We start from the raw sequence: 22,191 nt of genomic DNA on the forward strand, positions 1-22,191 counted from the left end.
ATAATGTGTCCCCGTCACACCGGATAATGTGTCCCCGTCACACCGGATAATGTGCCCCCGTCACACCGGATAATGTGTCCCCGTCACACCGGATAATGTGTCCCCGTCACACCAGATAATGTGTCCCTGTCACACCGGATAATGTGTCCCCGTCACACCGGATAATGTGTCCCCGTCACACCGGATAATGTGTCCCAGTCACACCGGATAATGTGTCCCCGTCACACCGGATAATGTGCCCCCGTCACACCGGACACTGTCTTAACTTTTTTGCTGCAGCCCTTTGCTCTAAGGACTCTCTTAGCCCCCTATCGTCCCTTCAGTGCCCCCTATCGTCCCTTCAGTGCCCCCTATCGTCCCTTCAGTGCCCCCTATCGTCCCTTCAGTGCCCCCTCTTGTACTTTCAGTGCTCCCTCATGCAGGAGATCGGAGGTGAGGGAAGACGGCAAAGCGAGACAAACAAGGAGAAGGATGGAAATGATACAGTTGGTTCGGGTGGTGGAGATGATGGAGGTGATGGAGATGATGGAGGTGCTGGAGATGATGGAGGTGCTGGAGATGACATGGGTGCTGGAGATGACGGGGTGCTGGAGATGACGTGGGTGCTGGAGATGACGTGGGTGCTGGAGATGACGTGGGTGCTGGAGATGACGTGGGTGCTGGAGATGATGGAGGTGCTGGAGATGACGTGGGTGCTGGAGATGACGTGGGTGCTGGAGATGACGTGGGTGCTGGAGATGACGGGGGTGCTGGAGATGACGGGGGTGCTGGAGATGACGGGGGTGCTGGAGATGACGTGGGTGCTGGAGATGACGGGGGTGCTGGAGATGACGGGGGTGCTGGAGATGACGTGGGTGCTGGAGATGACGTGGGTGCTGGAGATGACGGGGGTGCTGGAGATGACGTGGGTGCTGGAGATGACGTGGGTGCTGGAGATGACGGAGGTGGTGGAGATGACGGAGGTGGTAGAAATTATGGGGGTGGTAGAAATTATGGGGGTGGGGGAGATTATGGAAGTGGTGAAGATCAGAGATGGGCTCAGAGGAGAGACTGCCCAACGTGTGTGAAAGAGGCAGTCAGACAGGTACGGTAGTTACCTACGTTATGAGCGAGAGCGTCTGGAATGGAGCGTGGAGAATAAAATAGCATATGAGACAGAAGCATGAGCGGTGGAGAAACAGTGTTACAGACAAAACAAACACCACACACACACACCATCACAATGCCGAGCAATTTAACAAATACTACAGAACACATACTATACATCTATGCACTTCAACAGACACACAAATCAAAGCAATACATATTAATAAAACATACAGAAAACAGACACAGGCTTCCACACAGATCAATACACAAAATACACACAAAACATACAAAACACACAACTCAGAACCAAGGGAATTTTCGAGCCAACACTCACACCTCAGGGACAGGGGGCTTCTCCAATACTCACACATCAGGGACAGGGGGCTTCTCCAATACTCACACCTCAGGGACAGGGGGCGTCTCCAGTACTCACACCTCAGGGACAGAGGCCTTCTCCAATACTCACTCCTCAGGGACAGGGGGCTTCTCTAATACTCACACATCGGGGAAAGGGGATGTGACAGGGTAAATAAAAGCCACCAGCTATATGCCTGGCAGACATATGTTTAGTCTGCAGTGCAGCAGTGAATAGGTTAACATCAGCTGGGAAGCTCAGGGCAATTAGTTGGATCCCAGCTGCCTAATCAAGATGTGTTAAAAACCCCAGGATGTGCACACATGCAGCCTAGCTGGTCAGAAGACAGGAGTGAGATTTCTGATATAAGGTCTGTTTGCAAAGTACATGTTTTATGAACTGTTGTGTCATGCATGCTGAAGAAAAACTGCTTTGTTTGCCATGCTGAAGATAAGCTATTTTGTTTTGTCTGCTGAAGAGAAGATATTTTGTTTTGTGTGCTGTATGTTTTTTAAGGCTAAATAAATAAGCCTTATCAAGAGACCCCGTGTGTGAAGTTGCATGTACCCTGCAACATATGGTGTCAGAAGTGGGATTTTGAAAGACCCCTGCAGTTAAAGGGCCACACACACACAAGAATGAGAAAAATGGAAGAACTTTTGAAAGAGTTTCTGTGGGAGCAGACCAGACAGCAGCGACAGTTAATGCAGGAGCAGACCAGACAGCAGGGACTGGTAATGCAGGAGCAGATCAAACAGCAGGGACTGTTAATGCAGGAGCAGGCTCAACTACAAGCAGAGAGAAATGAAAGACTACAGGCAGCACAGGATGAGCGGATTGCCAAGCTGCTGACCCAATTCCAGGGGTCTGCCAGTCCAGAACTTGCAAACAAACCCCCGATACTCCTGAGGAAAATGGCTCCGAACGAGGATCCAAATTTTTTTTTACTGACATTTGAAAGAGTTGCTGAAGCTCAGGGCTGGGCTGCAGATCACTGGGCAACTGCTTTGGCCCCGCTCCTCATAGGAGAAGCCCAGGCCTCATATCAGGGCCTCCCTGCAGATCAGGCAATGGACTACCGACAAGTGAAAGCCGCCATACTGGATCGTTTAGATCTGACCCCAGAGACCTACCGGCAGCAGTTCCAGAACATGAAGTACACCGCTAAGATGAGACCCCGGGTCCTTGCTCAGCGGTTATTGGACTTGTGTACACGCTGGATACAACCCGAGGAGTGCACTAAGGAGGCAATTCTTGAGCAGGTGGTTTTGGAACAATTCCTAAAAAGAATACCCCCTTCTGCATGCTCGTGGGTAAAACGCCACGCGGCTGAAACCCTAGCTTTGGCGGTCCGACTCGTGGAGAACTTCCTTGGGGCTGAGGAACAGGCGAGAGTCCTGAACCCGACGGATCCGACTACACCGGCGCCTGCGGACGCCCAAAGAGGGAGGTCGAATCAACGGGGAACCTACGGCCCGTCCACACGCAACCGCCAAGTCCAACGGAAGGAGCAGTCGTTCCAGCAAGGGCGGAGTCCAAATGCTGGTCCCCGTCGAGACCCTCATCTCCTTCCTGATGTCGGCTTGTCACAAAATGAGAGGAACTTCTGAGGACGTCGCCCACAAGACCCACCAGATGCCTGGTCTCCAGTATCCGGTCCAGCGGAGCGTTTTCCACGGCCCCCTCCTGCGAGGGAACCCTCTCCATGTTACGCCTGCGGAGATCAAGGCCACCGGCAGGTGGACAGTCCACTGATGGATTGTTCATTCAGCAGGACCGTCGCCTCGGCCTTCACTGGAGAAAATTACAAGCCCTGGCTACTTCCAGCCCAGGTTGGGGGAAAAAACATCCAGGCCCTTGTAGATTCGGGCTCTGGGAAAACTCTGGACCTCCAGGAACTGTTACCGCCTAACGTGTGTTCTTTTGACTCCGCATGGAGTATAGAATGTATACACGGCGATGTAAAACGGTATCCGATGGCCAGGATCCGGCTACAGGTAAAAGGTCAGGAGGCCTACCTCGAAGTAGGAGTAGCTCCTTGGCTCCCTGCCCCCGTTGTGCTCGGCCGGGACTGGCCTTTCTTTTTGGACTGAATGGCTCAAGTCTCTCACGAGGAGCCTTATTCTATGGCTCAGGAGAACCCTGGCAAACTGTTCCCCTTCTCGGCAGACCTTTTTCCCAGTAGACACCGGGTTCAAAAGACTCAGAAGCAAAGACGCTCTGACAAACAGGACTGGTTGCAGAAATCTGGGTCTCAAGGTGACCATTCTAATAGCCAGAAGTCACAAGTGATGACTGGGGATGGCCAGAGGGAGGGGGATATGGGCCCTGGAGATTTATCAGACCTATACCTCCCTGATTTTCGCCAGAGGCAAAGGGAAGTCCTTGCTAGACAGTATGATAAACGGTAAAAATTGATGAGCAGATTTTAGATGCACAGGGGGTGATAGTATTCCCCCATTTTGAGTTATCAAATGATATCCTGTATAGGGTGAATAGGCAGACACAAACAGGGGAGGTCACCAGACAGATATTGGTTCCCAAGGCGTTTGTTAAATCTGTGTTCACTCTAGCCCATACTGTCCCTTGGGGTGGTCACCTGGGCAGGGATAAAACATTGGACCGTATTTCATCCCGATTCTATTGGCCAGGGATGCATAGTGATATTGCTAAGTTATGTGCGGCATGTCCGTAGTGCCAGCTAACTAGTCCGAAGGGACAAAAACCAGCCCCTTTGGTTCCTCTACCCTTGGGGTCAGTTCCCTTTGAGAGGATTGGGGTAGAACCCTCTGCGAAAGGACACAGGTTTATTCTTGTAATAGTTGATTATGCAACAAGATATCCTGAGGCATTCCCCCTGGGAACAGCAACGGCGAAGCAAGTAGCCAACAAGTTGTTGGAGCTGTTCTCACGGGTTGGACTTCCCCAGGTTATGTTGACAGACCAAGGTACACATTTTATGGCTAAACTGATGCAGGATGTCTTAAAATTACTAGAGGTCAAGTCTGTTCGGACATCGGTCTACCATCCACAGACTGACGGATTGGTGCAAAGATTTAACCGAACTCTAAAAGGGATGCTGAGGAAATTTGTAGATTCAGAGAAGAGAGCCTGGGATGAACTCCCTTTTCTGCTGTTTGCAGTGCGGGAAGTTCCCCAGGCCTCCACGGGATTCTCTCCATTTGAACTGCTGTATAGCCGCCAACCCCGGGGTATCCTAGACCTCCTAAAGGAGTCCTGGGAGGAACAGCGGTCCCCTTCTAAGAATACCCTGCAATATGTACTAGACCTTAGGAAGCGCCTAGATGTGGTCGGCCATTTTGCTAGGGAGAATCTTAGATCAGCCCAGGACAGTCAGGAGAGACATTACAATCAGAATGCTCGCATGAGAGTGTTTCACCCAGGAGACCAGGTGATGTTATTGTTACCCAGTTGCGAGAGTAAACTCCTGGCCAAATGGCAGGGCCCATTCGAAGTACTCCGCCGCACGGGTGATGTGGATTATGAGATCGCTCAACCAAGGTCCAGGAAGGGTAAACAAATTTACCATGTGAATTTGCTGAAACCCTGGAAGATGCAGCGGTCTCTATTCATCCACCCGGTGGAGGAGGAAACGGACTTGGGTCCTCAGCCCCCACGGGAGAACATCGTAGGTGACGAAAAAATCCCAATGGGTAAACAGTTGTCCTCTGAACAAAAGGGGACTTGTTAGAGATAATTACACAATTCCATGATGTTTTTTCTGATTTACCAGGGCAAACTAACTTAATTTCACATGTGATCGAGACAGCACCTGGGGTAAAAGTACGTTCCCGTCCTTATAGGTTGTCTGAAAGTTGTAGGGCCCTGGTAGAGAAGGAGGTACAAGAAATGTTACACTTAGGAGTGATTGAGGAATCATGCAGTGAGTGGTGTAGTCCACTAGTTATGGTCCCTAAACCCGATGGGAAGGTAAAATTTTGTGTGGACCTCCGAAAGGTCAATGCGGTATCCAAGTTTGACGCATATCCGATGCCAAGGGTGGACGAATTAATTGACGCCCTTGGTAACGCGGAATATATATCCACGCTGGACTTAACAAAAGGATACTGGCAAATACCCTTAGAGGAAAAATCCAAGTGCAAAACAGCCTTTGCCACTCCCATGGGTTTATACCAGTTTGTGACAATGCCATTTGGACTGCATGGAGCCCCAGCCACATTTCAGAGACTCATGGATAAGGTGCTGAGACCCCATAGGACTTATGCCGCAGCCTACCTTGATGACATTGTCATTTATAGTAAACACTGGCGGGCCCATCTAAATAGGCTGAAAGCGGACCTCAAATCTCTAAGAGAGGCAGGGCTCACAGCCAACCCTAAGAAATGTGCCTTGGGTAAGGCGGAACCCAAATACTTAGGGGATGCAGTGGGAGGTGGAAAAGTAAGGCCACTAGCCGACAAGGTAGCTGCCCTTAAAGAAGTTCTGACCCCCCAAACAAAAACGCAGGTACGCGCTCTGCTCGGTTTAGCAGGGTACTATCGGCGTTCATCCCCAACTACTCGGAAGTTGCAGCCCCATTAACGGACCTCACAAAAAAGTGTGCCCCTACACAAGTGGTATGGTCAAGGGAGTGTCAGAGAACCTTTGAGGACATAAAAAGTTGTCTATCAGAGGGTCCCGTCCTTAGAAGCCCAGACTTCAACAGGCCTTATGTACAGTAGTGCAAACGGATGCATCAGAGATAGGGCTAGGGGCAGTGTTGTCAGAACAGTTTGAGGGAGTTGAACACCCTATCCTTTTCCTGAGTAGGAAATTGTTCCCGAGGGAAAAAAATTACTCAGTGATTGAGAAGGAGTGCCTCGCAGTAAAGTGGGCAATCGAGGCTTTAAGGCATTACCTGGCAGGAGTCCATTTTACTCTGTTGACGGACCATGCTCCACTGAAGTGGTTAAATAGTATGAAAGATTCCAATGCTAGGTTAACTAGGTGGTATATGGCCCTCCAACCCTTCTCATTTGAGATTCAGCACAGGCCGGGAAAAGAGAACGCAAATGCTGATTTCTTTTCTAGAGAAGGGGTGGATGGTCGGGCTTCAGCCGTGCGTAGCCCCAGCCACACACTAACAGGGGAGGAATGTGACAGGGTAAATAAAAGCCACCAGCTATATGCCTGGCAGACATATGTTTAGTCTGCAGTGCAGCAGTGAATAGGTTAACTTCAGCTGGGAAGCTCAGGGCAATTAGTTGGATCCCAGCTGCCTAATCAAGATGTTTTAAAAACCCCAGGATGTGCACACATGCAGCCTAGCTGGTCAGAAGCCAGGAGTGAGATTACTGATATAGGGTCTGTTTGCAAAGTACATGTTTTATGAACTGTTGTGTCCTGCATGCTGAAGAAAAACTGCTTTGTTTGCCATGCTGAAGATAAGCTATTTTGTTTTGTCTGTTGAGGAGAAGATATTTTGTTTTGTGTGCTGTATGTTTTTTAAGGCTAAATAAATAAGCCTTGTCAAGAGACCCCGCGTGTGTAGTTGCATGTACCCTGCAACAGGGGGCTTCTCCAATACGCACACCTCAGGGACAGGGGGCGTCTCCAGTACTCACACCTCAGGGACAGGGGGCTTCTCTAATACTCACACCTGAGGGACAGGGGGCTTCTCCAATACTCACACCTCAGGGACAGGGGGCGTCTCCAGGACTCACACCTCAGGTACAGGGGGCTTCTCCAATACTCACACCTCAGGGACAAGGGGCGTCTCTAATACTCACACCTCAGGGACAGGGGACCTGTCTAATACTCACACCTCAGGGACAGGGGGCGTCTCTAATACTCACACCTTAGGGACAGGGGACCTGTCTAATACTCACACCTCAGGGACAGGGGGTGTCTCTAATACTCACACCTCAGAGACAGCGGGCTTCTCCAATACTCACACCTCAGGGACAGGGGGCGTCTCTAATACTCACACCTCAGGGACAGGGGGGCTTCTCTAATACTCACACCTCAGAGACAGGGGGCTTCTCCAGTACTCACACCTCAGGGACAGAGGGCTTCTCTAATACTCACACCTCAGGGACAGAGGGCTTCTCTAATACTCACACCTCAGGGACAGGGGGCTTCTCCAATACTCACACCTCAGGGACAGGGGACCTCTCTAATACTCATACCTCAGGGACAGGGGGCTTCTCCAATACTCATACTTCAGGGACAAGGGGCTTCTCTAATACTCAGACCTCAGGGACAGGGGGAGTCTCCAATACTCACACCTCGGGGACAGGGGACCTCTCTAATACTCACACCTCAGGGACAGGGGGCTTCTCCAATACTCATACCTCAGGGACAGGGGGCTTCCCTAATACTCATACCTCAGGGACAGGGGACCTCTCTAATACTCACACCTCAGGGACAGGGGGCTTCCCTAATACTCATATCTCAGGGACAGGGGGCTTCTCCAATACGCACACCTCAGGGACAGGGAGCGTCTCCAGTACTCACACCTCAGGGACAGGGGGCTTCTCTAATACTCACACCTCAGGGACAGGGGGCTTCTCCAATACTCACACCTCAGGGACAGGGGGATTCTCCAATACTCACACCTCAGGGACAGGGGGCTTCTCCAATACTCATACCTCAGGGACAAGGGGCTTCTCTAATACTCACACCTCAGGGACAGGGGGAGTCTCTAATACTCACACCTCAGGGACAGGGGGCTTCTCCAATACTCACACGTCAGGGACAGGGGGCTTCTCTAATACTCACACGTCAGGGACAGGGGGCTTCTCTAATAATCATACCTCAGGGACAGGGGGCTTCTACAATACTCACACCTCAGGGACAGGGGGCGTCTCTAATACTCACACCTCAGGGACAGGGTCCTGTCTAATACTCACACCTCAGGGACAGGGGGTGTCTCTAATACTCACACCTCAGGGACAGGGGGCGTCTCTAATACTCACACCTCAGGGACAGGGGCTGTCTCTAATACTCACACCTCAGGGACAGGGGGCTTCTCTAATACTCACACCTCAGGGACAGGGGGCGTCTCTAATACTCACACCTCAGTGACAGGGGGCGTCTCTAATACTCATACCGCAGGGACACGGGGCTTCTCTAATACTCACACATCAGGGACAGGGGGCCTCTCTAATACTCATACCACAGGGACACGGGGCTTCTCTAATACTCATACCTCAGGGGGGGGGGGGCTTCTATAATACTCATACCTCAGGGGGGGGGGGGTTCTCCAATACTCACACCTCAGGAAGGGGGGGTTGTGTTATGTAGTTGTGTAGATATATCACATTCACTCTTTACTCTATCCCATAGAGTTGTGTAGATTTGTGTATTATGCTCACACTTTACTGCTCCCCTGGTTGTTGTATTGTGTTTGTGCAGTTGTGCGTATAACACACTCACCTTTTGCTCGCTCCCCTGGTTATTGTGTATTTGTGGTGTGGTTGTGTAGATGTTTGCATTACACTCACATTTCGGTTTTTCCTTTGGTTGTTGAGTTATGTAGTTGTGTTGCACTTGTGTGCATCACACTCACCCTTCACTCTCTCCCCTGGTCGATGTGTTGTGTAGATGTGTACGATAACACTCACCCTTCCCTCTCCCCCCCGGTCGGTGTCTTGTAGTTGTGTGTATCATACTCACCCTTCACTCTCTCCCCTGGTTGTTGTGTTGTAGTTGTGTTGTAGGTGTGTGTATCACTCTCACCCTTCACTCTCTCCTCTGGTTGTTGTTTGTGTAGTTGTGTGTATCACACTCACCCTTCACTCTCTCCCATGGTTGTTGTATTGTGTAGTTGTGTTGTAGTTGTGTGTATCACACTCATCCTTCACTCTCTCCCCTGGTTGTTGTGTTGTGTGGTGTGGTTGTTGTGTGTATCACACTCACCCTTCACTCTCTCCCCTGGTTGTTGTGTTGTAGGTGTGTGCATCACACTCACCATTCACTCTCTCCCCTGGTTGTTGTGTTGTGTTGTAGTTGTGTGTATCACACTCACCCTTCACTCTCTCCCCTGGTTGTAACGTGCAGTTGTGTTGTAGGTGTGTGTATCACACTCACCCTTCACTCTCTCCCCTGGTTGTTGTGTTGTAGTTGTGTTGTAGATGTGTGTATCACTCTCACCCTTCACTCTCTCCTCTGGTTGTTGTTTGTGTAGTTGTGTGTATCACACTCACCCTTCACCCTGTCCCATGGTTGTTGTTTTGTGTAGTTGTGTGCATCACACCCTTCACTCTCTCCCCTGGTTGTTGTATTGTGTAGTTGTGTTGTAGTTGTGTGTATCACACTCACCCTTCACTCTCTCCCCTGGTTGCTGTATTGTGTAGTTGTGTGCATCACACTCACCCTTCACTCTCTCCCCTGGTTGTTGTATTGTGTAGTTGTGTTGTAATTGTGTGTATCACACTCACCCTTCACTCTCTCCCCTGGTTGAGTTGTGTAGTTGTGTTGTAGGTGTGTGTATCACACTCACCCTTCGCGCTCTCTCCCCTGGTTGTTGTATAGTGTAGTTGTGTTGTAGTGTGTATCACACTCACCCTTCACTCTCTCCCCTGGTTGTTGTATTGTGTAGTTGTGTGTATCACACTCACCCTTCACTCTCTCCCCTGGTTGTTGTGTTGTAGTTGTGTACATCACACTCACCCATCACTCTCTCCCCTGGTTGTTGTATTGTGTACTTGTGTTGTAGTTGTGTGTATCACACTCACCCTTCACTCTCTCCCCTGGTTGTGTTGTGTAGTTGTGTTGTAGGTGTGTGTATCACACTCACCCTTCGCGCTCTCTCCCCTGGTTGTTGTATTGTGTAGTTGTGTTGTAGTTGTGTGTATTACACTCACCCTTCACTCTCTACCCTGGTTGTTGCATTGTGTAGTTGTGTTGTAGTTGTGTGTATCACACTCACCTGTCGCTCTCTCCCCTGGTTGTGTTGTGTAGTTGTGTTGTAGGTGTGTGTATCACACTCACCTTTCGCTCTCTCCCCTGGTTGTTGTATTGTGTAGTTGTGTTGTAGTTGTGTGTATTACACTCACCCTTCACTCTCTACCCTGGTTGTTGCATTGTGTAGTTGTGTTGTAGTTGTGTGTATCACACTCACCTGTCGCTCTCTCCCCTGGTTGTGTTGTGTAGTTGTGTTGTAGTTGTGTGTATCACACTCACCCTTCACTCTCTCCCCTGGTTGAGTTGTGTAGTTGTGTTGTAGGTGTGTATCACACTCACCCTTCACTCTCTCCCCTGGTTGTTGTATTGTGTAGTTGTGTTGTAGTTGTGTTGTAGTTGTGTGTATCACACTCACCCTTCACTCTCTCCCCTGGTTGCTGTGTTGTAGTTGTGTACATCACACTCACCCATCACTCTCTCCCCTGGTTGTTGTATTGTGTAGTTGTGTTGTAGTTGTGTGTATTACACTCACCCTTCACTCTCTCCCCTGGTTGTTGCATTGTGTAGTTGTGTTGTAGTTGTGTGTATCACACACACCCTTCACTCTCTCCCCTGGTTGTTGCATTGTGTAGTTGTGTTGTAGTTGTGTGTATCACACTCACCCGTCGCTCTCTCCCTTGGTTGTGTGGTGTAGTTGTGTTGCAGGTGTGTGTATCACACTCATCCATCGCTCTCTCCCCTGGTTGTTGTATTGTGTAGTTGTGTTGTAGTTGTGTGTATTACACTCACCCATCGCTCTCTCCCCTGGTTGTTGTGTTGTAGTTGTGTTGTAGGTGTGTGTATCACACTCATCCATCGCTCTCTCTCCTCTGGTTGTTGTATTGTGTAGTTGTGTTGTAGGTGTGTGTATCACACTCACCCTTCTCTCTCTCCCCTGGTTGTTGCATTGTGTAGTTGTGTTGTAGTTGTGTGTATCGCACTCACCCTTCACTCTCTCCCCTGGTTGTTGTGTTGTAGGTGTGTGTATCAAACTCACCCTTCACTCTCTCCCTGGTTGTTGCATTGTGTAGTTGTGTTGTAGTTGTGTGTATCACACTCATCCTTCTCTCTTTCCCCTGGTTGTTGCATTGTGTAGTTGTGTTGTAGTTGCGTGTATCACACTCACCCTTCTCTCTCTCCCCTGGTTGTTGCATTGTGTAGTTGTGTTGTAGTTGTGTGTATCACACTCACCCTTCTCTCTCTCCCCTGGTTGTTGCATTGTGTTGTTGTGTTGTAGGTGTGTGTATCACACTCACCCTTCTCTCTCTCCCCGGGTTGTTGCATTGTGTTGTTGTGTTGTAGTTGTGTGTATCACACTCACCCTTCTCTCTCTCCCCGGGTTGTTGCATTGTGTAGTTGTGTTGTAGTTGTGTGTATCACACTCACCCTTCACTCTCTCCCCTGGTTGTTGCATTGTGTAGTTGTGTTGTAGTTGTGTGTATCACACTCACCCTTCACTCTCTCCTCTGGTTGTTGTATTGTGTAGTTGTGTTGTAGTTGTGTGTATCACACTCATCCTTCACTCTCTCCCCTGGTTGTTGTGTTGTAGTTATGTGCATCACACCCTTCACTCTCTCCCCTGGTTGTTGTATTGTGTAGTTGTGTGCATCACACTCACCCTTCACTCTCTCCCCTGGTTGTTGTATTGCGTAGTTGTGTTGTAATTGTGTGTATCACACTCACCCTTCACTCTCTCCCCTGGTTGAGTTGTGTAGTTGTGTTGTAGGTGTGTGTATCACACTCACCCTTCGCGCTCTCTCCCCTGGTTGTTGTATAGTGTAGTTGTGTTGTAGTGTGTATCACACTCACCCTTCACTCTCTCCCCTGGTTGTTGTATTGTGTAGTTGTGTTGTAGTTGTGTGTATCACACTCACCCTTCACTCTCTCCCCTGGTTGTTGTGTTGTAGTTGTGTACATCACACTCACCCATCACTCTCTCCCCTGGTTGTTGTATTGTGTACTTGTGTTGTAGTTGTGTGTATCACACTCACCCTTCACTCTCTCCCCTGGTTGTGTTGTGTAGTTGTGTTGTAGTTGTGTGTATCACACTCACCCTTCACTCTCTCCCCTGGTTGTGTTGTGTAGTTGTGTTGTAGTTGTGTGTATCACACTCACCCTTCGCGCTCTCTCCCCTGGTTGTTGTATTGTGTAGTTGTGTTGTAGTTGTGTGTATCACACTCATCAGTCGCTCTCTCCCCTGGTTGTGTTGTGTAGTTGTGTTGTAGGTGTGTGTATCACACTCACCTTTCGCTCTCTCCCCTGGTTGTTGTATTGTGTAGTTGTGTTGTAGTTGTGTGTATTACACTCACCCTTCACTCTCTACCCTGGTTGTTGCATTGTGTAGTTGTGTTGTAGTTGTGTGTATCACACTCACCTGTCGCTCTCTCCCCTGGTTGTGTTGTGTAGTTGTGTTGTAGTTGTGTGTATCACACTCACCCTTCACTCTCTCCCCTGGTTGAGTTGTGTAGTTGTGTTGTAGGTGTGTATCACACTCACCCTTCACTCTCTCCCCTGGTTGTTGTATTGTGTAGTTGTGTTGTAGTTGTGTTGTAGTTGTGTGTATCACACTCACCCTTCACTCTCTCCCCTGGTTGCTGTGTTGTAGTTGTGTACATCACACTCACCCATCACTCTCTCCCCTGGTTGTTGTATTGTGTAGTTGTGTTGTAGTTGTGTGTATTACACTCACCCTTCACTCTCTCCCCTGGTTGTTGCCATGTGTAGTTGTGTTGTAGTTGTGTGTATCACACTCACCCTTCACTCTCTCCCCTGGTTGTTGCATTGTGTAGTTGTGTTGTAGTTGTGTGTATCACACTCACCCGTCCCTCTCTCCCCTGGTTGTGTGGTGTAGTTGTGTTGTAGGTGTGTGTATCACACTCATCCATCGCTCTCTCTCCTCTGGTTGTTGTATTGTGTAGTTGTGTTGTAGGTGTGTGTATCACACTCACCCTTCTCTCTCTCCCCTGGTTGTTGCATTGTGTAGTTGTGTTGTAGTTGTGTGTATCGCACTCACCCTTCACTCTCTCCCCTGGTTGTTGTGTTGTGTAGTTGTGTTGTAGTTGCGTGTATCACACTCACCCTTCTCTCTCTCCCCTGGTTGTTGCATTGTGTAGTTGTGTTGTAGTTGTGTGTATCACACTCACCCTTCTCTCTCTCCCTGGTTGTTGCATTGTGTAGTTGTGTTGTAGTTGCGTGTATCACACTCACCCTTCTCTCTCTCCCCTGGTTGTTGCATTGTGTAGTTGTGTTGTAGTTGTGTGTATCACACTCACCCTTCTCTCTCTCCCCTGGTTGTTGCATTGTGTTGTTGTGTTGCAGTTGTGTGTATCACACTCACCCTTCACTCTCTCCCCTGGTTGTTGCATTGTGTAGTTGTGTTGTAGTTGTGTGTATCACACTCACCCTTCTCTGTCTCCCGGGTTGTTGCATTGTGTAGTTGTGTGTATCACACTCACCCTTCTCTCTCTCCCCGGGTTGTTGCATTGTGTAGTTGTGTTGTAGTTATGTGTATCACACTCACCCTTCACTCTCTCCCCGGGTTGTTGCATTGTGTAGTTGTGTTGTAGTTGTGTGTATCACACTCACCCTTCACTCTCTCCCCGGGTTGTTGCATTGTGTAGTTGTGTTGTAGTTGTGTGTATCACACTCACCCTTCACTCTCTCCCCGGGTTCTTGCATTGTGTAGTTGTGTTGTAGTTGTGTGTATCACACTCACCCTTCTCTCTCTCCCGGGTTGTTGCATTGTGTAGTTGTGTTGTAGTTGTGTGTATCACACTCACCCTTCACTCTCTCCCCGGGTTGTTGCATTGTGTAGTTGTGTTGCAGTTGTGTGTATCACACTCACCCTTCACTCTCTCCCTGGGTTGTTGCATTGTGTAGTTGTGTTGTAGTTGTGTATATCAGCTCACCCTTCACTCTCTCCCCTGGTTGTTGCATTGTGTAGTTGTGTGTATCACACTCACCCTTCACTCTCTCCCCGGGTTGTTGCATTGTGTAGTTGTGTTGTAGTTGTGTGTATCACACTCACCCTTCACTCTCTCCCCGGGTTGTTGCATTGTGTAGTTGTGTTGTAGTTGTGTGTATCACACTCACCCTTCTCTCTCTCCCGGGTTGTTGCATTGTGTAGTTGTGTTGTAGTTGTGTGTATCACACTCACCCTTCTCTCTCTCCCGGGTTGTTGCATTGTGTAGTTGTGTTGTAGTTGTGTGTATCACACTCACCCTTCTCTCTCTCCCGGGTTGTTGCATTGTGTAGTTGTGTTGTAGTTGTGTGTATCACACTCACCCTTCTCTCTCTCCCGGGTTGTTGCATTGTGTAGTTGTGTTGTAGTTGTGTGTATCACACTCACCCTTCTCTCTCTCCCGGGTTGTTGCATTGTGTAGTTGTGTTGTAGTTGTGTGTATCACACTCACCCTTCTCTCTCTCCCGGGTTGTTGCATTGTGTAGTTGTGTTGTAGTTGTGTGTATCACACTCACCCTTCTCTCTCTCCCGGGTTGTTGCATTGTGTAGTTGTGTTGTAGTTGTGTGTATCACACTCACCCTTCTCTCTCTCCCCGGGTTGTTGCATTGTGTAGTTGTGTTGTAGTTGTGTGTATCACACTCACCCTTCTCTCTCTCCCGGGTTGTTGCATTGTGTAGTTGTGTTGTAGTTGTGTGTATCACACTCACCCTTCTCTCTCTCCCCGGGTTGTTGCATTGTGTAGTTGTGTTGTAGTTGTGTGTATCACACTCACCCTTCTCTCTCTCCCGGGTTGTTGCATTGTGTAGTTGTGTTGTAGTTGTGTGTATCACACTCACCCTTCTCTCTCTCCCGGGTTGTTGCATTGTGTAGTTGTGTTGTAGTTGTGTGTATCACACTCACCCTTCACTCTCTCCCCTCGGTTCAGTTGGATCTCCCCCGGTCCCTGCGGTTCGTAGGATTTCACAGCTATGAAGGTCCGTCCAGGCACCGCGCTGTACAGCTTCCTCTTGGGGCCCCGAGGTCCTGCGCTCCTCGTGTCCAGGGGCCCGGGGCTGTAAACAAACACATATGTGACGGTGCTGAGGGACGGGGTGCGTGCCATGTGCGACGCCGGGAGCTCACAGCTCCCCCACTGTCTCATGGGCATCTCAGGGGCCGCTGGCCCAAGGCGCTCATTGGGGGCCCATGAGTGGCCTTCCTGGGCCCCCCACGCTCCCACAGGCTCATCCTGGGACCCTCAGCTCTCCCGCACCGTGAGCTCCCCTCCCTCCCCTCCCTCCCGGAGAGTCCAGTCTACTCTGGGTGTCCTCAGATCACCTCTCCCTCCCTCCCACCGAAACCACGGCACCGACCAAGGAACCGGAGGGGAGGCGGAAACAAGGTGAGAGGAAGATTGGGAAAACCGGCACGGAGAGGGACAAGGACAGAGCGAGGGGGAGGGAGGGGGAGACAGAGAGAGGGAGAGAGAGAGGGAGGGAGAGGGAAACAGAGGGGGCGGGGGGGAGAGGGACAAGGACAGAGCAAGTGTGAGGGAGAGGGAGAAAGACAGAGTGAGACACACAGTGAAAGAGAGGGGGAGACAGAGAGGGAGAGAGGGAGAGAAAGGGGGGAGGAGAGGGAGGGAAAGAGAGAGAAAGGGGGGAGAGGGAGACAGAGGGAGAAGGAATGTGAAGCAAAGAAAAACAGGAATGGACAGAGACAGAGGGAGAGGAAGAGACAGAGGGACAGAGGGGCAGAGGGAGAGAGAGAGGGAGAGAGGGAGGGAGAGAGAGAGGGAGGGAGAGAGAGAGGGAGAGAGAGAGGAAGAGAGAGAGGGAGAGAGAGAGAGAGGGAGAAAGGGAGAGAGGGAGAGAGAGAGGGAGAGAGGGAGAGAGAGAGGGAGAGAGGGAGAGAGAGAGGGAGAGAGGGAGGGAGAGAGGGAGAGAGAGACAGAGGGAGAAGGAATGGGAAGCAAAGAAAAACAGGGATGGACAGAGGGAGAGGGACAGAGGGGCAGAGGGGGAGACAGAGGGAGAGATAGAGAGACAGAAGGAGAGAGGGAGAGAGAGAAGGAGAGGGAGGGAGAGAGGGAGGGAGAGAGAGACAGAGGGAGAAAGAGAGACAAGGTGGACAAACAGACTGACAGAAACACAGGGGATAGAGACAGAAGGATGGAGGGTTATAGAGGGGGAAGAGACACGCTGGGATAGAGGGGGAAGGGGAAGGAGGCACGCTGGGATAGAGGGGGACAGCGGAAGGAGACACGCTGGGATAGAGGGGGACAGGGGAAGAGACACGCTGGGATAGAGAGGGGCAGGGGAAGAAGGCACGCTGGGATAGAGGGGGACAGCGGAAGGAGACACGCTGGGATAGAGGGGGACAGGGGAAGAGACACGCTGGGATAAAGAGGGGCAGGGGAAGGAGGCACGCTGGGATAGAGGGGGACAGCGGAAGGAGACACGCTGGGATAGAGGGGGACAGGGGAAGAGACACGCTGGGATAGAGGGGGGACAGGGGAAGGAGACACGCTGGGATAGAGGGGGACAGCAGAAGGAGACTCGCTGGGATGGAGGGGGACAGGGGAAGAGACACGCTGAGATGGAGGGGGACAGGGCAAGAGACACGCTGGGATAGAGGGGGGACAGGTAAAGGAGACACGCTGGGATAGAGGGGGACAGCCGAAGAAACAAGCTGGGATTGAGGGGGACAGCGGAAGGAGACACGCTGGGATAGAGGGGGACAGGGGAAGGAGACACGCTGGGATAGAGGGGGACAGGGGAAGGAGGCACGCTGGGATAGAGGGGGGGACAGGGGAAGAGACACGCTGGGATAGAGGGGGACAGGGGAAGAGACACGCTGGGATAGAGGGGGACAGGGGAAGAGACACGCCAGGATAGAGGGGAAGAGACACGCTGGGATAGAGGGGGACAGGGGAAGGAGGCACGCTGGGATAGAGGGGGGACAGAGGAAGAGACACGCTACAATAGAGGGTGACAGGGGAAGGAGACCCGTTTGGATAGAGGGGGACAGGGGAACAGACACTGGGATAGAGGGGGGACAGAGGAAGAGACACGCTGGGATAGAGGGGGACAGGGGTAGGAGACACGCTGGGATAGAGGGGGACAGGGGTAGGAGACACGCTGGGATAGAGGAGGACAGGGGAACAGACACTGGGATAGAGGGGGGACAGAGGAAGAGAAACGCTGGGATAGAGGTGGACAGGGGTAGGAGACACGCTGGGGTAGAGGGGGACAGGGGTAGGAAACACGCTGGGATAGAGGGGGACAGGAATAGAGGGGGACAGGGAAAGACACGCGGGGATAGGTAGGGACAAGGGTAGGAGACACGCTGGGATAGAGGGGGACAGGGGAAGAGACACGCTGGGATAGGGGGGGACAGGAATAGAGGGGGACAGGGAAAGAGACACGCTGGGATAGGTAGGGACAAGGGTAGGAGACACGCTGGGATAGAGGGGGACAGGGGAAGGAGGCACGCTGGGATAGGGGGGACAGGGGAAGGAGACACGCTGGGATAGGGAGGACAGGGGAAGGAGACACGCTGGGATAGAGGGGGACAGGGGAAGGAGACACGCTGGGATAGAGGGGGACAGGGGAAGGAGACACGCTGGGATAGAGGGGGACAGGGGAAGGAGGCACGCTGGGATAGGGGGGGACGAAAAGGAGGCACGCTGAGATAGGGGGGGCAGGGGAAGGAGGCACGCTGGGATAGGGGGGACAGGGCAAGAAGGCACGCTGGGAAAGGGGGGACAGGGGAAAATGGCACGCTGGGATAGAGGGGGACAGGGGAAGGAGGCACGCTGGGATAAGGGGGACAGGGGAAGGAGGCACGCTGAGATATGGGGGGACAGGGGAAGGAGGCACGCTGGGATAGGGGGGGACAAAAGGAGGCACGCTAAGATAGGGGGAACTTGGGAAGGATGCACGCTGGGATAGAGGGGGACAGGGGAAGGAGGCACGCTGGGATAGGGGGGACAGGGGAAGGAGACACGCTGGGATAGAGGGGGACAGGGGAAGGAGACACGCTGGGTTAGAGGGGGACAGGGGAAGGAGGTACGCTGGGATAGGGGGGACAGGGGAAGGAGGCACGCTGAGATATGGGGGGGACAGGGGAAGGAGGCACGCTGGGATAGGGGGGACAGGAAGGAGGCACGCTGAGATAGGGGGGACAGGGGAAGGAGGCACGATGGGATAGGGGGGACAGGGGAAGGATGCACGCTGGGATAGGGGGGACAAGGGAAGGAGGCACGCTGAGATATGGGGGGGACAGGGGAAGGAGGCACGATGGGAATGGGGGGGGTTCGGGAAGGAGGCACGCTAAGATAGGGGGGGACAGGGGAAGGAGGCAACTGGGATAGGGGGGACGGGGAAGGAGGCACGCTGGGATAGGGGGGACAGGGGAAGGAGGCACGCTGGGATAGGGGGGACAGGGGAAGGAGGCACGCTGGGATAGGGGGGACAGGGGAAGGAGACACGTTGGGATAGGGGGGGACAGGGGAAGGAGGCACGCTGGGATAGGGGGGACAGGGGAAGGAGGCAAGCTGGGATAGGGGGGGAAGGAGGCACGCTGGGATAGGGGGGGAAGGAGGAACGCTGGGATAGGGGGGGACAGGGGAAGGAGGCACGCTGGGATAGGGGGGACAGGGGAAGGAGGCACGCTGGGATAGGGGGGACAGGGGAAGGAGGCACGCTGGGATAGGGGGGGAAGGAGGCACGCTGGGATGGGGGGGACAGGGGAAGGAGACACGCTGGGATAGGGGGGACAGGGGAAGGAGACACGCTGGGATAGGGGGGGAAGGAGGAACGCTGGGATAGGGGGGGACAGGGGAAGGAGGCACGCTGGGATAGGGGGGACAGGGGAAGGAGGCACGCTGGGATAGGGGGGACAGGGGAAGGTGGCACGCTGGGATAGGGGGGAGTGCTGGTATATCTCTGCAGCTCTTTCGCCTTTTCAGTTAAAACTGTCAGCAGGAGAGGAGGAGAGAGAGGAGGAGAGAGAGGAGGACAAGGGGAGGAGGAGGTGAGAGGCAGAGAGGAGGAGGAGGGGGGGCTGTCCATTCATGCTTCTCTCTCCCTCACTCTTTCCATTCAGTGCCAAAAATTGCTACCCCCCCCCCACTCCCCAATATTCACCTTGATCAATAAGCAGCCCCCCCTCTCTCTCTTACTCTTCACATTTCCCTCTCCCCCTTCTCTTCCCTCCCCCTGCCCCCCCCCCCCGCTTCTCTCTCGTCCTTCTCTCCCCCCCCCTTATTTTGTTATCTCTTGCCCTCCTCCATCTCCTCCCATACCTCACTAATCCTACCAGTCCCTCCCTTATTCCATACACCGTGAGGCCCCTTCCCTGCGCTAGAGAATACGTTAGGCCCATCACTTTGCACAGAGCAGATCTCTCTTGGCACTGGGAGGCACTGGGAGGCACTGGGAGGCACTGGGAGGCACTGGGAGGCACTGGGAATGACGTCTGCCATTTCTCTCCTTCTGCCCCTTATCCCACGCACTGAATCCCGGTGCTAGGAGACATCTATTATGTGCAAACTGATGGGGCTCACATCTTGTCCGGCTGAGGGAAGACGCTTTGCTACATACTGAGTATGCCCCTCTCTCCTCCCTCACACGTCTCTGGGTCCATGCCTGTCCCTCTCTCCCTGCCTCGTTCCCCTCCCCTATCTCAATGTCTTGTATAGTGTATACTCAGGGCGAATACTGCTCCCCCTCCTCTCTCCCCTACCTGCTCTCCCTTTCCCCCCACCTCCCTCCTCTCCCCACTCTTCTCCCTGTCTATCTCCCCTCTCCTCCCTTTCCCTCTGTTTCTCTCCCTCTATCTCCGCTTCTCCCCTCCACCCTCCCCCTTTCTCTCCTCTTTCTCCCCCTCCTCTCCCTCTCCCCCTTTCTCTCTCTCCCTCCCCCCCTTTCTCCCTCTCCCTCCTCCTCCCCTTTCTCTCTCCCTTTTCTCTCCCCCTTTCTTTCTCTCCTCCCTTTCTCCCTCTCCCTCCCCCTTTCTCCCTCTCCTCTCTCCTCTCTCCTTTTTCTCTCCCTCTCCCTCCCCCTTTCTCTCTCCTCTCTCTTCTCTCTCTCCCTCTCTCTCTCTCTCTCTCTCTCCCCCTTTCTCTCTCTCCCCCTTTCTTCTCTCTCTCTCCTTTTTCTCTCCCCTCTCTCCCTCCCCCTTTCTCTCTCTCTCTCTCTCCTTTTTCTCTCCCTCCCCCTCTCTCCTCTCTCCCTCCCCCCTTTCCCATCACTGGCCCACAGATTGTGAATGACTGCAGAGGGAGACAGTGTGATGGGGGCTGAATATTAATGCATAGCCTGTGACAGAGAGCGCCAGAGACCATCCCAGACTGTCTAACTGCACACGCACAGACCGCAGAGACTGAACCACAATCTCCCTATAAAGAGAGAACACAAAAGAGGCTGCGAGACAGCTCATCAAGAGAGACCGCTCATCAAGAGAGACCGCTCATCAAGAGAGACCGCTCATCAAGAGAGACCGCTCATCAAGAGAGACCGCTCATCAAGAGAGACCGCTCATCAAGAGAGACAGCTCATCAAGAGAAACCGCTCATCAAGAGAAACCGCTCATCAAGAGAGACCGCTCATCAAGAGAAACCGCTCATCAAGAGAAACCGCTCATCAAGAGAGACAGCTCATCAAGAGAGACAGCTCATCAAGAGAGACAGCTCATCAAGAGAGACAGCTCAACAAGAGAGACAGCTCAACAAGTGACTGTCGCAATACAGTGACCACAGCAAAAGAGACCGTGTGACTGGCAGGGGGAAGGGGGTGGGGGGGGGGTCCAAGACGCAGGGTGCGGGAGGAGGGGGGGCAGGACGCAGGGTGTGGGAGGGGGGCAGGACGCAGGGTGTGGGAGGGGGGGCAGGACGCAGGGGGCAGAGTGCAGGGGGGGCAAGGTGCGGGAGGCAGGAAGCAGGGAGCAGGGTGCGCAGGACGCAGGGTGCGGGAGGAGGGCAGGACGCAGGGTGCGGGAGGAGGGCAGGACGCAGGGTGCGGGAGGAGGGCAGGACGCAGGGTGCGGGAGGAGGGCAGGACGCAGGGTGCGGGAGGAGGGGAGGACGCAGGGTGCAGGAGGGGGGCAGGACGCAGGGTGCGGGAGGAGGGGAGGACGCAGGGTGTGGCAGGAGGGGAGGACGCAGGGTGCGGGAGGGGGGCAGGACGCAGGGTGCGGGAGGGGGGCAGGACGCAGGGTGCGGGAGGGTGGCAGGACGCAGGGTGCGGGAGGGGGGCAGGACGCAGGGTGTGGGAGGAGGGGAGGACACAGGGTGCGGGAGGGGGGCAGGACGCAGGGTGCGGGAGGAGGGCAGGACGCAGGGTGTGGGAGGAGGGGAGGACGCAGGGTGCGGGAGGGGGGCAGGACGCAGGGTGCGGGAGGGGGGCAGGACGCAGGGTGCGGGAGGGTGGCAGGACGCAGGGTGCGGGAGGGGGGCAGGACGCAGGGTGTGGGAGGAGGGGAGGACACAGGGTGCGGGAGGGGGGCAGGACGCAGGGTGCGGGAGGGGGGCAGGACGCAGGGTGCGGGAGGGGGGCAGGACGCAGGGTGTGGGAGGGGGGCAGGACGCAGGGTGCGGGGGGTGGCAGGACGCAGGGTGCGGGAGGAGGGCAGGACGCAGGGTGCGGGAGGGGGGCAGGACGCAGGGTGCGGGGGGGGCAGGACGCAGGGTGCGGGAGGGGGGCAGGACGCAGGGTGCGGGGGGGGGGGGCAGGACGCAGGGTGCGGGAGGAGGCCAGGACGCAGGGTGCAAGAGGGGGGCAGGACGCAGGGTGCGGGAGGGGGCAGGACGCAGGGTGCGGGAGGAGGGCAGGACGCAGGGTGCGCACGGCGCGGCGTGCGCTGTGCGTGTAAGCTCCGCCACTCACTGGGGGAGGG

General features: G+C 53.5%; 1 protein-coding gene across 1 annotated transcript; it reads right to left on the reverse strand.

Annotated features, from left to right (window-relative positions):
- Positions 1 to 986: 986 nt before the first annotated feature.
- On the reverse strand, positions 987 to 19,780 carry LOC142494331 (uncharacterized). The gene is made up of 3 exons (XM_075598890.1): positions 19,670 to 19,780; positions 15,214 to 18,174; positions 987 to 1,118 (listed from the first exon to the last, which is right to left on the reverse strand). The coding sequence occupies exons 1-2, from the start codon at positions 19,778 to 19,780 to the stop codon at positions 15,622 to 15,624; spliced, it is 2,664 nt and encodes an 887-aa protein (XP_075455005.1). The 3' UTR covers positions 987 to 1,118; positions 15,214 to 15,621.
- Between the last annotated feature and the right edge of the window lie 2,411 nt (positions 19,781 to 22,191).

This window comes from Ascaphus truei, chromosome 5 (genome assembly GCF_040206685.1).
Source record: "Ascaphus truei isolate aAscTru1 chromosome 5, aAscTru1.hap1, whole genome shotgun sequence".
NCBI classification, from domain to species: Eukaryota; Metazoa; Chordata; class Amphibia; order Anura; family Ascaphidae; genus Ascaphus; species Ascaphus truei.

Excerpts from the sequence above, each read along its gene's own strand:
- LOC142494331 (XM_075598890.1), bottom strand. The coding sequence starts at position 19,780 with ATGGCAGACGTCATTCCCAGTGCCTCCCAGTGCCTCCCAGTGCCTCCC. Across the intron at positions 18,175-19,669 it reads TGCAAAGTGATGGGCCTAAC|CGTGCCTCCTTCCCCTGTCC; the intron begins GTATTCTCTAGC and ends CCCCTATCCCAG.